Genomic DNA, 16,070 nt, shown 5'->3' with positions numbered 1-16,070 from the left:
TAAGGTCCATGAAATTAATACTTTGTCACCAAACATATATCCTCAATGACACATAATAAATAATAGGATATAAATAAGATCCCAATGGTTTTTATAGTGAAAAGAAGCTCAGTGGTTTATTAGAAAGGGAAGAGAGTACGAGATTTCTCATTTTTAAATTAATAATTTTTATGTGTTAAAACATACATAAATAGTAGTTTTACCTTGTATTATAACGTGGAAAGTTTGTCAAAACAATCCCAAACATCCTGATCAAAGATCACATAATATCATTTCCATGTATAGTCACTCAAAAGTTTAAATGGATGTTGAAATTATATACATAGTACTTAAAATAATTTGGTTCTTTCATAAGCCCCAGAACCCCCCATAGTTTAGACCCCTCAAAATTTCTTCTGCTCTCTAATAGGTACAATTTTTTTCAGAAATGAATAAAATATATAATGCAGTAATGGTACTAGATAGAAATATTGTACTGTGCAAACATTATCATGGCTTGCAGTATTTCATTTAATTTTTCTGTCAAGAACTCTTATGGTCCTTTTGAGTAATGTAACTTTTGAGCTTCAGTGGAAATATAATATACACTTACATTTGTTATCCACGATTCTCCTTTGACATCACTCGCTTGTTACATCTTTTTTTAAAAAGGGATGAATACAACAAACGTTCCTGGTTCGACATCACCTTTCCATCATCTTACGTCCACAATTATGTGATGTGACACATTTAATTTAATAAAGGGAGAAGATGTCACCATTTCCATTAATGTTGCTTTGATCCCCCAACATACTTACTACAGCGAAGTAGTTACCATCGATCCTCTTCACTTATTTTTTTTGTTCTTGACTTTTCTCTTAACGCACTTTGTTGAAATCTTCCTCATCAATTAATACTCTTAATTTTCCGCTTACGTAAATAATGAATCGTTTGGATAGGAGAATTTGGTAGTGGAGTTGAATCCAATTAGAAGGGCAATATTGGAGTCATCATATCTCTAGAAAATCAATACAGACTATTAATCATATATAATCCAATGTCATCTATTACATTAATGGCTTTGAATAAAATATTAATTTGTTGGGACTCGTTTCTAGCCGTTCCATGATCCATCTCACGAGGATTCTCCACGTCTCTCTGAGAAAGGAGGAGAAAACGAGGTTGGGAAAGTGATAGAGATAGAAAGATAGAGAAATGAGAAATATTAATAGGTTTCTGTAGAGAATGAGTTGGGAAGAATGAAAGAAGATAGAGATATAGGTGGAGGGTAGAGAGAATGTGAGATGGACAAAATGAATAATAGCGAACGCCAGAGTGGCGAGGTGAGCAGAGAGAGAGACTTATCGACGGATAAAGATAGAGAGAGAGGCAGATATATATAGAGAGCGATAGTGAGGCAGAGACGGATGAAGAGAGAGAGAGAGAGATAGAGGCAGAGACAGATGGAGAGAGAGAGAGAGGCAAAGACGGATGAAGACAGAGAGAGAGAGGGAGTCGGAGGGGGATGAAGAGAAAGAGACTAAGAAAGAAAGAGAGAGATGAGAGAGAGAAAGAGACATGGAGAGAGAAAATGAGACAGAGATAGAGAGAGAAACTGGGAGAGGGAGCGAGAAACAAACGAAGATAGGGAGAGAAACAGGGATAGAGAGAAACAGACAAAGGGAGAGAGAAAGAGACAGAGATAGAGAGAGAAACAGAGAGAGAGAGAGAGAAAGAGACAGGGATAGAGAGAGAAGCAGGGAGAGAGAGAGAGAAAGAGACAGGGATAGAGAGAGAAACAGGGACAGAGAGAGAAAGATACAGAGTAGAGAGAAACAGGGAGAGGAGATAGAGAAAAGACAGGGATAGAGAGAGAAACAGGGAGAGAGAGATAAAGAGACGGGATAGAGAGAGAAACAGGGAGAGAGAGAGAGGGGTCCACATGTGGGGTATCGCGTTTCATATGTCACGACACAAGACGCGACGGCCTGATATGGATGGCCACCAACCACTTATTCCGCCCATCGGTCGTTTATCAGTTTTCTTGCCCAACGGCTGCTTATCAAGGTTTCCTCCTCCTAAAGGAAACAGATAATAGAGTAAACCAGCAAACCAAGAGAAGAGAATAATGTAGAGTTTTAACCAAATTTGTGAATTATTAGAGAGAAAGAGAGAGAAAAGAGAGAGAGAGAGAGAGAGAGAGAGAGAGAGAGAGAGAGAGAGAGAGAGAGAGAGAGAGAGAGAGAGAGAGAGAGAGAGAGAGAGAGAGCAAAGGAGCGAGTGAGGCCAGGTGTCCTTGGAAACCTCAGCCACCGACATTAAAATTTTCAAGAGATAAAGAGACATAAACCCATTTTTTGGTATCCAAATAGAGTTCAGTTCTACCAAATGTTCGTTTTACATTTAACCATTACTCCTTAGACCAATTCTTCCATCACAATTACTTCCCACGAGTTCTCCGCATCTGGAGTCCAAGCAACGCTATTTTTTTCTTTACACAATGTAAGCTACTACCATTTTATTTGACTAACATCAGCTACCCCTTAATCATAACAGCCTCCCTTCTACTTGATCTTTTCATAATTTGCTCAGAGCCTATAATTTCGTCCTCCTCTTTTTGGCGATCAGACAAAAAAGTTGAGTCATGAACAACGCTGTATTTTTTCTTTTTCTAATTTTCGATGACACCATTTTATTGGATTACCATCAACCATTTCTCCGTGAAAAATCCTTCCTCACAAACCATCCTCTGCAAATAATTACACCCCAGTTTCACTCAATCCTCATAACAACGCCGTATTTTTTCATATATCATGTTTGGTTCTACCGTCTTCAACGTCATTTCCCAATAATCTTCGGCGAATCCATTATAATAGATTAGCATGAACTCTTTCTCCATAAAAAATCCATCCCCAGAAATCATCCTCTGAAAATAATTACATCCCAGTTTTAATCAATCGTCGTAACAACGCCGTATTTTTTCATATATCATGTTTGGTTCTACCGTCTTCAACGTCATTTCCCAATAATCTTCGGCGAAACCATTATAATGGATTAACATGAACTATTTCTCCGTAAAAAATCCATCCCCAGAAATCATCCTCTGCAAATAATTACATCCCAATTTCACTCAATCGTCATAACAACGCCGTATTTTTTCATACATAATGTTTGGTTCTACTGTCTTCAACGTCATTTCCCAATAATCTTCGGTGAAACCATTTTATACGAATAACATCAACTGTTTCTCCGTAAAAAATCTATCGCCAGAGATCATCCTCTGCAAATAATTACATCCCAATTTCACTCAATCTCATAACAACGCTGTATTTTTCTGTACATAATGTTTGGTTCTACCGTCTTGAACATTATTTCCCAATAATCTTCGTCCTATTTCTTCACCGAACTTAAATTCTTTTCTTCTTTTTCTAGAAAGGAGCTCGGTGCGGAGTGCCCTTTCGGCTGAAAGTGCGGTAGCTGATGAACGGTGGCGCCGCCGGTGCCGCGGCGGCGCCGCCGGCGAACGAGCTGACGTGAAGCCAGCGAGACGTTTTCCTTAGCTTCGCCGGAGAGGACGAGTCATCCGAGTCTGACTCGGCTGCGTTCTCTCTCGCAGGCTTAGCTTTGAGGGTGAAGCTCAGCCGTTGATCGTTCTTCATTCCTCCGAGCTGTAGAGAGAGAAAGAGAGGCGTTTAAGAAAGGGGGAGCCGAGATCAGTGGCATCCTCATCAGCAGTGCTTTTTCGCAATGGAAGGGAAAGGACGATGTTCCTTCAATGGAAAAGCAGAGATAGAGAGAGAGGAACCATTAGGTTTAGAGAGGGAAAGAAAGGCATGCAGGTGGGTGCAGAGTAAGAACTGATGAATTTGGAGAAAGAAACCCGGTGGGTGGAGAGATGAATAGAGGGGAAGAGAGGAATAGACGGATGTAGAGCGAGAAAGTGAAGAGGGTCTTGAGAGATGGAAGCGATGAGTGTAGAGAGAGTAACCCATGTCTAGAGAGAGAAGACACGGATAAAGAGAGTGAAACCGGGTGGGTGGAGAGGCCAAGACCCACAGAGAGGAACAGATGGATGTCAGGGAAGAAAGTCAAGAGGGTAGGGAGAGATATCTGTAAAGGAAACGGATGAGTGTAGAGCGAGAAACAGAGGATGGCAGAGAAAGGTTCCTAGGAAGGAATAGAAGAATGTAGAGAGAGAAACCCAGGAGGGTTCAGGAAGGAAAATGCCAGAAGAGGAACACATGGACATGGAGAGAAAAACCATGATGGTTAAGTAAGATACAGAGAAAAATCGATGCAGAGAGAGAAACCCAGGATGTAGAATTTTGGTACCCCCATTGGAGCAGATTGGTGAAGAGAGAGAAACTAGGAGGAAGAGAGAGATACCACGACAGAAGCAGATTAATCTCCGGGGAGAAACCAAAATGGGTTGGGAGAGACACCGAGAGAAAAATGGGTGTAGAGAGAGAAAACCCAGGACGTAGAACGTTAGAGTGAGACACTAGGGGAGGAGCAGATTGATGTAGAGAGAGAAACGGATGGTTGAGAGAGATACACAGAGCAAAATGAACTTAGAGAGAGTTACCGATAGGGTAGAGTGAGATACCGTGACAGACGCTGATTCAAGAAGAGAAAGAAACTACGGAGGTTGAGAAACATATAAAGAGAAAATTGGACATAGAGAGATACCCATGAGGTAGGTAGATACTGCGAGAGGAGAAGATTGATGTGGAGAGAGAAACTAAGGAGGATAACGAAAGATGCCGCGGGAATAACAAATGGACAGAGAAAGAATATCGGTCTAAGAAGCAGATGTAAAGTAACAGAGGGAGAAACCGGTGGATGTATAAAGAAAATAAGGAGCATTGGAAGATAAACTTCGGTTGGTAGACATAGTTAGAGATATAATGAGAAAGAAAGAAATTGAATTAGAGAGAGAAACCTTCGAGGTTGAGAGATACCTCGAGGTGAGTAGATTGATGTAGAGAGGGAAACCAAGGTGGGAAGAGAGATCGGAAGAAAAACAAATTGGACATAGAGAGAAATTGAGATAGGAAACAATATAAATTAAGAGAGAGAAAGAGAGCTTGAGAGGAACCAGTGGATATAGGGAGAAACCCAGGAGGATTGAAACAGAAACTTTGGTTGGCAGATTAGTTAGAGGTATAATGAGAGAGAGGGAGAAATGAAAGAAATTAAAATAAAAGATAGAGATAGAAGGGAGAGAGGGAGATAGATAGAGAGAGAGAGAGAGAAATGAAAGCAATTAAAATAAAAGATAGAGATAGAAGGGAGAGAGGGAGATAGAGAGAGAGAGTGCCTTGCACCCAAGAGAGCAGAATCTGAAGGCATCAGGAAGGCTACGGCCGCAGATTTCGCAAGTGTTGGCGACCCCTTTTCCACACCTCTGCTGCGGCCTCTCATTCAGGAACACAATCTTCGCACTGTTAATAACATAAGTCTGCACGCAGGAGATGTCCAAGAACCGAGACACCTCTGAAACCCTAATCACGTTGTGGTACGAAGATCGCCTAATCTGCCAGGATAACAAGCCAATCTGAGCCAAACCCTTTACTTAAAAAACAATCTTTTCCCAACTCCAATCAAGTTCTAACCTGAACAATGCGATGGTCTTTGTGATCGGCGAGGCAGTAAGAACAAAGAGCATCGCCAGTGCAGTCCAAGCAGTACATGTTGCACTCGCCTTTGGAGCCGTCGCCGTGGACGACGCAAGGGACGAAGAAGCTCGCTTTCAGAAGAGGAAGAAGCCATGGCGGCCGTCGATCTTCGGTGTCTGACCTGATAATTTGCTTCACCTGTGAAGATTTCACGAACCCCAAAAATCGTGACCGTCCGATCTCGTTCGCCGAAATTGGCAAGAAATAGGAAGACAAAGGAAAGAAGAGTCGCTTGCCATCGCTCTCTTTTCATCGTTCTCGACAGCCAGCTCGCCCCGCAGCGAAAGTCGATGGGAATTGCTATCCAGAGGCGAAATCGCGCCTCAGAGAGAGAGATAGATATAGAGAGATAGAGAGAGAGAGGATCAGAGAGATGAAGAGATGGAGAGAGAACAGAATGGAGAAGGGGCGAGAGGGTTGGGGAGACGACCTGGGGTGAGAGGTTCGAGAACAGTTGGAGTCTACAAAGGAAAGAAAAAGGGCGGAAGATTGCCTCCCCGAATTTATGTCGACGTTTGACAGAGAGAATGAGAGGAGAGAGAGATGGATGTCGGATGAGACGGACTTTGGTGGGCAGTGGGAATCGAGAGAGATAGATAGACATGGGGCTAGAGAGAGAGGGAGAGGAGATATAAGTATTGGGACATGGATGAAGAGCGAGAGTTGCGGACGCTCCCGCGGAAAACATGAAGGGCGGAGAGCGATAAAAACGCAGAAGTGAACGAGTGAGAACGATAAAGAGAGAGTAAGAAAGAGATAGTAAGAGAGAGAGAGAGAAAGAAAGAGAAAGAAAGCGAAAGAGAGAGATTAATATCGGCGGAGAGCGATGTGGCGACACAAGGGGGAAGATATGGAGGCTTGGTAGAGAAAATAGAGAGAGAAAGGGCGGGGGAGAGAGAGCAAGAGAGAAAGATTATCTGTAGTAATGGATAAAGAAGGATAGAGAGAGAGATATCATGGTGTTCGGGCCGATGTGTAAAGCTTAGAGAGAGAGACGAGGATGCGGAGTTAGAGTTGGGGAGGCATGGTCCATGGAAGCTCCTTGAATTTAAAGCAGGTGGTTTGATGGGGATATCCGGGGCTCACGTTAATGTATTTGATGATATTTCTTGAGGGAGAGATGGATATCAACCAATGAGACTCAGGTCACGAAGAGAGAGAGATTGATTCCAACCAAGGAGACTCAGGTCACGAAGAGAGAGAGATGGATTCCAACCAAAGAGAGTCAGGTCACGAATAGAGAGAGATTGATTCCAACCAAGGAGACTGGGGTTACGAAGAGAGAGATATGGATCCCAACCAAGAAGACTCGGGTCACGAAGAGAGAGAGATGGATTTCAACCGAGGAGACTCGGGTCACGAGGAGAGAGAGATGGATTTCAACCAATGAGACTCAGGTCACGAAGAGAGAGAGATGGATATCGACCAATAAGACTGAGGTAACGAAGATAGAGACAGATGGATATCGACCACGGAGACTCAGACCACGAAAAGAGAGAGAGATGGATATCGACCATGGAGACTCAGGTCACGAAGAGAGAGAGAGAGAGAGATGGGAAACGACCAAAGAAACTCAGGTCACGAAGAGAGAGAGATGGATATCAACCAAGGAGACTCAGTTCACGAAGAGAGAGATGGATTTCAACCACGGGGACTCAGGTCACGAAGAGAGAGAAATGGATTCAACCAAGGAAACTCAGGTCACGAAGAGAGAGAGATGGATTTCAACCAACGAGACTCAGGTCACGAAGGGGAGAGAGAGAGATTAAAAAGCCAGAGAATGAGATATACTGATGTCATGCAAGGGAGATATGAGAGAGAAATGAAATGAGAGAGAGATGGATATCAACCAATCGTCATTAGGGGAATTAGATATACTGATGTCATGCAAGGGAGATATGAGGCCACCCGTAGATTGTAGAAACGAAACAATAGCACGAGAGAGAGAGAGATGCCAACAACAGAATTATGCAAATAAAAGGAGAGAGAGAGATGCCAACAACAGAGTTATGCAAATAAGAGGAGAGAGAGATGGCAACAACATAGTACTGCAAATAAGAGGAGAGAGAGATGCCAACAACAGAATAATGCAAAGAAGAGAGAGATGTCAATAACAGAGTTATGCAAATAAGAAGAGAGAGAGATAGAACGCCAGAGAGAGAGAGAGAGAGAGAGAGAGAGAGAGAGAGCGAGAGAGAGGGGGGATAATGTCAAGCTTGAGAGTTTTGGAAGAACAAGATAGAAATACAAAGAAGGTTAGGTAGAAAGAGAGATGCATGTCGAGAAAGGAACGAATGGCTATACCTAGAACATGCCAAGTAGATGGATAGATAAACAGCTGGTTTGATAATTGAATATATGGATAAATACAAACCTACATAGATTTGCTGGTAGATACATTGATCTACAGATATATGATATAAAGAGATAAATGAATTGATACATACAGAACATGTTAGACAAACATGCTGAAGAAAACCATTTCCCAAGCCATTTGACAACACCCACGAAAGATTTTATTTTGTTTAATTCTACTAAGTTGACTTTGGAACGAACTTTGGGTTTGATATAGCTATTTAACTTAATTAAATCGCCATTAGGGGATAATTAGCCAAACGTTGACCAAACGTGCCGGCACGGGCGATGTCGCGTCCGACGTGGACGTCAACAGGTGGGGACCACAGTACACGTGTGGGCCCCACAGAATTAGGTGCATACATTTTGTCGTAACCTATAGTTCGTATTTACTAATCCTCTCGTTTTCAAAGACGATTAAATAATACACTAAAACCAAGATGGAAAAGATGCTTTTCTACGTATTTTGATTATCAACGTATGAAAAGTTTTTGACGGAGTACTTTAATTATTTTGTTTTCAGATAATTTACCGCGAGCATGAAATTTCTTCAACCAGATTTTGGAAAGATATTATCTGAAACCAAGATGAAAAATATTGTCGGAAAAATATTATCTTGGTTTTAGTACACTTTCTAAAAAAATTATCTAAAAAATATAATCTTGGTTTATAATAATGTTTTTCTAAAAGGAATCATCTGAGAAATATTATCTTGGTTTTGGCGTAAAAAATGTTGTTCAATAAAAGCACGATGCAAAATATGCTTTTCTACATACTTTGACTATCATCGTGTGAAATTCTTTTGACGGAGTACTTAGATTATTTTGTTTTCAGATAATTTACTGCGAGCATGAAATTTCTTCAACCAGTTTTTTAAAAATATTACGTAATATACTAAAAATAAGGGAAAAGATATTTGTGATTTTTCCCCATTTCAAAGTTTCTGTACAAACAAAAATTATAAGAATTATAAATTTTTATTATTCTTCTTATAATTTTTGTTTGTACAGAAACTTTGAAATGGGGAAAAATCAGTTGGCAAATGTTTTGAAAAACTTCAACCCTGATAATAACTTAACGATGCATATCAATGACTCGCCAGCTAACTTATTCTCTAATTTGGATCTATAATGGGCCAGCCCATTAAAAACAAAGTCATTCTGGTAATTTAGCCAATTCAATGATGGGTATTTGGATATAAATGTGTGCAGCAGTTGTGCGCCTCAATTGGGCGGACCATTCGTGTTTGTTCTTCTAAGGCCCAATTGAACCGTGAAAATTACTGTTATTATTAGATTTACATAAAAAAATTGAATTAAAAGTTAGCTAAGAGGATCCATAGAAGGAAAGACAAGTTGTACACTGACGGAATTCTGTTTTCTGGAACAAAAACTCTGTAAAAGGATCTAACTCACTCAAAATTTAAAAACCTTTTTCTTCAGTGATTAATTATCATTTTCTTTTTAGTAACTTGTTTTATTCATTTTTTGTGAGTAGACAGTGTGGCCCATCTTTTTAAAAATAAAAAATGAAATAATTCGAGGAAAATAAGAATATCACTTTTATTTATTTTGTTTCTGTAATGGTTTCATGTAAATTATATAATTTCATAATGTTATGAAATACATTTAAGTTGATAAATTCATGCATTATGATAAATATATGTGTGCGTGTTTATCATTGAATCCATTACTATTCATTGTATAGAGAAATCTACGGACACAATTTATTATGAAATTTATTACTAAAGACAGCTAAATTAATACTCAAATATTGATAATCTAAGTTTTATCATTTAGATTTAAGATATCAAGTTTTTGATGTTGAACCTAAACTCTACACCAAAAAACAGAACACATACAATGTACCCCCTGGGATTAGCCACAACTGTGAAGATATAACAAACTATATTACTCTATTTCATGTTTCACATCAGATAACAAACAAGAACAAAGACTTTGCTATTCAATTTATAGTGTATAATAGTGTTAAAATGACTCCACTTGTGTTTTATTATTTTTTTTTCATTTATTGACTGGTCCATATGACTGTTTAAATTACTTTGCGTTTCAGAACGTCTAACTCTTAGTTACAATATATTTGTGTCGTACAAATCTTAACCAAGAGCAAAAATAAGACGTGGGGGCATCCGAATTATTTCTATCTCTTATGCATCAATATTCATGCCATGATGTTTTTGTTTTTTATGTTAAATTCATTGCTATTATTACTGATTTACTTGACAAAGGTTTTTACTCCTGAGAAACCTAAACATGGATCATTAATGTGAGCACTTCTGGTCATAACGAATCTACAGGGCTGTAAACTCAAACTATAGAGGAGGGCTGTACTCTTTGAATTGGAGTATTTTTCTGAGCCTAGACTGGGTCCAATACCATTATCATCAATCTTTGGGCCTTAGTGGACCTTGAACTATGAATTGATTCTATCGGATGAGTTTTAAGAGTTTTTACTTTCAAGATTAGTCATGTTTTGAAACTCTATGTGTGCACTAGTTGTTCCCTGGACTGGGCCTATTATAATTGTCTCTGGGCATCTCTTGGACTATGATCTCCCTAATTGTTTATGTTAGATTACCTCAAACATTTGAAATTTCCATAAGGGTTAACTGACAACATTGACTGAGCACTAATTCCAGGAGGCCCAATATTCTCATCATTAGATATTGGGCTCGGAGCTAGTGGTTCTTACATCATCCACCTAAAAAATGTTGGTACTTCTAAGTAGGGTCACCATACAAAATCAATGCGAGCATGAATTATGGGTCTACATTTTGTCCCTATAATCTAGTAACGTCTTGCTGTTCATGCATTAGGCTTTGAACTCACACTTGTTCATATTGGTAAAACTTTAAAAAGATTTATATTTTTGAAACGGGTCAACTTGAAAGTTGACCAGCCGTTCAGACTTGACTGGGGGTGATTTAAAGTGAGAAGTTTGTGGAATATTCCCCATTCTTTTGAAAATGGGAGAATCTGATCATCGGATCTTGATTGACAGTCCGAATGGCACAGTAAACGTTATCTTGTCCAAACGAAAAGGTCAAACACAAGACAAGACCTCTCTTTGAAAGAGAAGGTAATCAATCTACACCGTCCACGTGTCCATCATGTGTTGTCATTTCATTAGGCCCTCAACATACACGCAATTTATAATTCTTCCATACGCACCATACCCTCTCTCTCAATCTTCTGTATCTCTATCTCCAAAAAATTCTATCATTATCTTCAATTTCTCGCCTTCCTCTCTCTCCCCCTCTCGGATCTATCTCTATCTCCTCTCCACATGAATATCATTGTGATAGAACACATCAATATTTTGATTGACATATCTCTCTAGAAATAGATGTACCTCCCTCTCTTCGTGCAGGATGGTAGACAGCGGGTCAAATCTTGGATTTCAATAGCTGGAGAGAAAGAGATAGCTCAGATCATCGGCCAACGCATATCTGAGCATCAGAATTGACTTCATGCTGTGGTTGATTGAGTCCAAGCTGATTAACATCACTCTCTCTAGATTATTTCTCCACGATGGGTTTTTATTTTCTATAGAAAGGAATTATAATACTGAGCCACCCTCATGAACCCCACATTATTAGTTCAATTCCAAACCCCCCTCATCCGTTTAAACATGAAAGACCTCTCTAACTTTCTCCCTCTGCAATGTGTTGTCGTTTCTTCAGAAAATAGAAAAACTCATTTTTCCAAAGAATTATTAGACATTCTTAGAACTTATTACCTTATTAAAAGGGCCAAGAGATAGAAATAAGACAGAGAAACTTATCATGAGAGATTATATTGGAATTGAGGGACATGAACTCTCATGATAAGTTCTAAGAATGAGGGACAGGAAATTGCTTAATAATCTTATCAACTCTTCTTTCTTGAGAGAGAGAGCAGGACGGAAAGAGAAAACATAAAGAACAAAAATAATGGTCGCATAGGAAGCCAGGCAGGAAAGCACCGGACCCAGCAAGTTGGCAAATATTTTAGAGAGAGAAAGAAGTTTAACAAGTCCCAACCAATTGCAGACAAGACAAGGGCTATTCTACCTCCGCTGAGAGAAGACGGACATATGTACAGAGAGAGTGTGTTCAGACGTCTGTCTTATAAATTTCTACGGACAGGTAGCTCTGCTGTTGATGGTCGTAGAGATAGATTGGAGATAGACATATCTATACAAACATATCGATGCTCGACAAATATCTCTGTTTCTTCTTTCCCACGTTGCACAGTGACGAAATCTATGATGGTAAGATTCGATAAACAGCTAACATTGCATTGCAGAGTGGGAGAGAAATAGAGCTGGACAGAGAGAGAGAGAGAGAGAGAGAGAGAGAGAGAGAGAGGGGGGGAGAGAGAGATATAGAGAGAGAGAGTCGACAAGATCTGTTCAAGCGCACCATGAACGGTGGACGAGCCGCTGCCAGTGAAAACAGACAGAGAGGTAGCTATGCATCATTCAGAAGGTAGAGAGAGAAAGAAGGTCTTTATTTTGTATTTAGCTTAAATGGCTGTGAATGGCGGAGAAGCCAACTCTACTGAAACTCTATAGAAAGGTAACTAGTGCGTCGATGAGTGGAGAGAGAGAGAGAGAGAGATAGGTAGGCAGAGAGATTTTCAATAGGCTACTCTTATCCTTCTTCGTAGCCTCTATTGATGGGTGTGAAGCCAAAGGCAGGAAAAACTCCACAGACACATCGTAGAAAATAGAGATAGAAACAGACAGACAGACAGATATAGTGCGAGATGTATAACAGGCAAGTTGTGTCCTTCCTGGCTACCGTGAATTGTACAGAAATAAAATTCAGTGTGATTTTACCGCTGGTTAGAATGCATTATTCTATCGGGATATTTGACAAGAGAGAGATATAGATAGAGAGAGATAGACAGAGAGAGAGAGAGAGGGAGAGGAAGAGAGAGATAGAGAAATATAAAGATAGAAAGCGAGAGATAGACAGTCAGAAAGAGAGATAGATAGAAAGAGAGAGAGAGAGTGAGAGGGAGAAAGAGAGATACAGAGAGTCACAAAGAGAGAGATAGAGAGAAAGAGAGAGAGAGACAGACAGTCACAAAGAGAGAGATAGAGAGAAAGAGAGAGACAGACAGTCACCAAGAGAGAGATAGAGAGAAAGAGAGAGACAGACAGTTACAAAGAGAGAGATAGAGAGAATGAGAGAGACAGACAGTTACAAAGAGAGAGATAGAGAGAATGAGAGAGACAGACAGACAGAGAGATAGAGAGAAAGAGAGAGAGAGAAAGAGAAAGACATACAGACAGACAGAGATAGAGAGAGAGAGAGAATGAGAGAGAAAGCGAGGCAGAGTGAAGGTAGATAGAGAGGAGAGAGAGACGCAGAACAAGAAGTTCAACGCGTTATTTTGAAGAGGTTCAGAATATATGTATCGCTCTGTCTGCCCGCTATGAATGGCGGTGGATCCAATGCCGGAGAACTATGCACTTGTTATTTGTGCATCAGCGATAAGCCAGAGTAGAGAAGTACGCAACTGAGAGAACGATAGAAGCATAATGATGCTTCTTAGGCTTCTATAGCCTCAGTAAATGTAGGGATGCCATTGTTCCTATCACATTATGGTTAAACTAGTACGGACATCATGGTCACCATGCATTATTTAGTGAAGAAACATAAACACACACTCACAGATAGAGAAAGAGGTAGAGAGAGAGAGAGAGAGAGAGAAAGAGAGAGATGGTGGGAGCGAGAGAGAGATTGGATAGAGAGTCTCAATCCTTCTTCCTACCCACCATGAACGGTGAAGGCAATGCCAGACAAGATTCTGCAGACAAGCACCTGCGTATCGGCTGAGAGACTACAGATAGACCGATAGAGAGAGAGAGAGCGAGAGAGAGAGAGAGAGATAGACCGAGAGAGAGAGAGAGAGAGAGAGAGAGAGAGATAGACCGAGAGAGAGAGAGAGAGAGAGAGAGAGAGAGATATAGGCCGATAGAGAGAGGGAGAGACAGAGAGAGAGACAGAGAGAGATGTTAGACGAGGAATACGAGTTTTTCTTAGGCACCCTGAACGGTGGAGAAGCCATCATTAGAAAATGATTCCAGACAGTTGATCACGCATCAAAAAGCGAAGATGCAGTGAGAGCAAGATAGAGGGAGATAGACAAGGTGTCTCAATCATTTTTCCTTAGGAATATCTATACTTTTTTTACAAACGGATCACTACGCATGAATCAGAAGAAGATAGGGATGTCATTGACTCGCCCACAGATCAGTAAATATTTCCAGAACCAACGATGCCACTAGTGATATCAAGATGGTGAGATAAGAGTCATGAAACTGGTGATGTTCAACAAATTATTTCAGTCATTCTACATCCCCACCATGAAACTGCTGTAAATCCAATACAGAGATAAATGTTACAAAGATTGGTAAAAGACAAGAGTCATGGAGATTGAGACGGCGAGTATAACTCGCAGACATACGCTAACATCTAACCAGAACCAGAGAAGGTGCAAAAAATATTGAATACCGTAACATAGAAATTCCGATAGACAGATCGCGAGGGAGAGATGCAACAGATTTGTAAAACGTTCGTCTTCCCCGTCATGAAAGGGTGGTAAACCCAAGACAAAAACAAGTTTTACAGAGCTCGCAAAAAAGATACAGTGAGAGACTGGGACGACGCTATTACTCGCAGGACATACACTCACATCTAACTAATCCTTAAAGATAGAGATGCGTCGCTAAATAGAGAGAGATAGAAAGAAAGATAGATAGATAGATAGATAGATAAAGATCGAAAGAGAGAAGGATAGATAGAGAGCGAGAGAGAAGATTTAGGTGGTAACGGAGCAGCTGGGCTCCCAGATGAAGAGGGGGCGGCGGTGCTCGCTGCACCTCCTCATGTGATGCAGCAATTCCTGCCGGTTCATCATCTTCTTCGACGTGAAGAAGAGCGTCTCCGGCGAGTGGCAGCGCCTCCACCGCTCATCCGCGCTACCCGAGCAAGACGCCGCCGCGGCCACCACCGCTGTCGCCGTTGCCTTGGCCCCGCCACCGCTACCACTAACCATCTCTCTCTCCTCAGAGGCCACTCCGACGAACTTGTTAATCACCACCGACGATCTCTGCACCTTGACTTCCACCACTATTCCTCTATCCAACACTTGTACTTCTTCTTCCTCCTCTTCTTGTTCGTCTTCTTCTTCTTCTGGGGTGGTCTGATCGTCTTCTCGTTTGTTAATAAAGGAGAGGAGGAGACGGCCGTGGCAGCGCTGGGCGAGGAAGTAGCTCTGAGAAGGCGCTGAGACGGCCTCCACGACTAACCGGCCGCCGTGGCGGCGCGTTCTCATACTTAGACACTGGCCGTCGCTCCGTGTAAGTGACGTTAGCGGCGGGGGAAATGACCTCGGCGGTGTCTCCTTCCTTCTCCCCACAACGATCTCTTCTTGTTCTTGTTCTTGTTCTTGTTCTTGCCGCTTTTGATCGTTTGATTGATCCGTATTCATTTCTTCTTCCTCTATCGTCGGCCATGGAAGAAACTCGAACTCGGAGCCCGTCTCGGAGCCGAGACTCTCTGTGCAGATTTCCAAGCTTCTCTGGCTGAGGATGGCAGTCATGGTGGAAAGGGAAAGAGAGTGTGAGAGAGAGGGAGAGAGAGAGAGAGAGAGAGGAAGAGAGGATTCAAGAGGGCAATGAAGAGAAACGGAAGGCGAAGGGGGCGTATTTATAGGAGAAAAGCTTGGGTTTCTCTTTCTACCCTTCGCTCTTTCGCTGTCTAGATCTATTATTTGATGTCCTTTCAAAGGGAAGTTCTGACTCTCATGGTCTAGAGGGTCCCTCCAGCGCACCTCCCCGAGTTGGTTTCTCTCTCTTTCTGTCGTTCCTTCTCTCTCTATTTCTAGTTTTTCAAGCCCAGTCTGATTATCCCCGTATTATTGGTTGTTGGCGCATTGGATCTCCATGTCCATAAGCAAAACAGATATGTGCGGGTATATAGAGATGTAAGTCCATGTCTGGGATGTAATAACGCATAGATATGTGGTTAGAGAGAGAAAGACA

The 16,070-nt window shown here is 41.1% G+C and overlaps 2 protein-coding genes across 2 annotated transcripts; both read right to left on the bottom strand.

Annotated features, from left to right (window-relative positions):
* Positions 1–3,240: 3,240 nt before the first annotated feature.
* Positions 3,241–6,349, bottom strand: LOC144708811 (protein RGF1 INDUCIBLE TRANSCRIPTION FACTOR 1-like). Its single transcript, XM_078582249.1, has 4 exons — positions 5,894–6,349; positions 5,595–5,795; positions 5,300–5,515; positions 3,241–3,647 (listed from the first exon to the last, which is right to left on the bottom strand). Exons 1-4 carry the CDS (start codon positions 5,894–5,896, stop codon positions 3,408–3,410), a joined length of 660 nt encoding a protein of 219 aa, XP_078438375.1. The 5' UTR covers positions 5,897–6,349; the 3' UTR covers positions 3,241–3,407.
* Positions 6,350–14,626: 8,277 nt separating this feature from the next.
* LOC144708770 (uncharacterized) lies at positions 14,627–15,717 on the bottom strand. The gene has a single exon (XM_078582207.1). It carries the CDS (start codon positions 15,626–15,628, stop codon positions 14,846–14,848), a length of 783 nt encoding a protein of 260 aa, XP_078438333.1. The 5' UTR covers positions 15,629–15,717; the 3' UTR covers positions 14,627–14,845.
* Positions 15,718–16,070: the final 353 nt, after the last annotated feature.

Source organism: Wolffia australiana, chromosome 10, assembly GCF_029677425.1.
Source record: "Wolffia australiana isolate 7733 chromosome 10, ASM2967742v1".
In the NCBI taxonomy this organism is placed as follows: Eukaryota; Viridiplantae; Streptophyta; class Magnoliopsida; order Alismatales; family Araceae; genus Wolffia; species Wolffia australiana.
The sequence above is the reverse complement of the archived record's forward strand: the minus strand, read 5'-3'. Positions and strand labels throughout refer to the sequence as shown.

Excerpts from the sequence above, each read along its gene's own strand:
- LOC144708811 (XM_078582249.1), bottom strand. Across the intron at positions 5,516-5,594 it reads AAGACCATCGCATTGTTCAG|ATTAGGCGATCTTCGTACCA; the intron begins GTTAGAACTTGA and ends TTATCCTGGCAG. Across the intron at positions 3,648-5,299 it reads TCTGCTCTCTTGGGTGCAAG|CTCGGAGGAATGAAGAACGA; the intron begins GCACTCTCTCTC and ends CTCTCTCTACAG.
- LOC144708770 (XM_078582207.1), bottom strand. The coding sequence starts at position 15,628 with ATGACTGCCATCCTCAGCCAGAGAAGCTTGGAAATCTGCACAGAGAGT.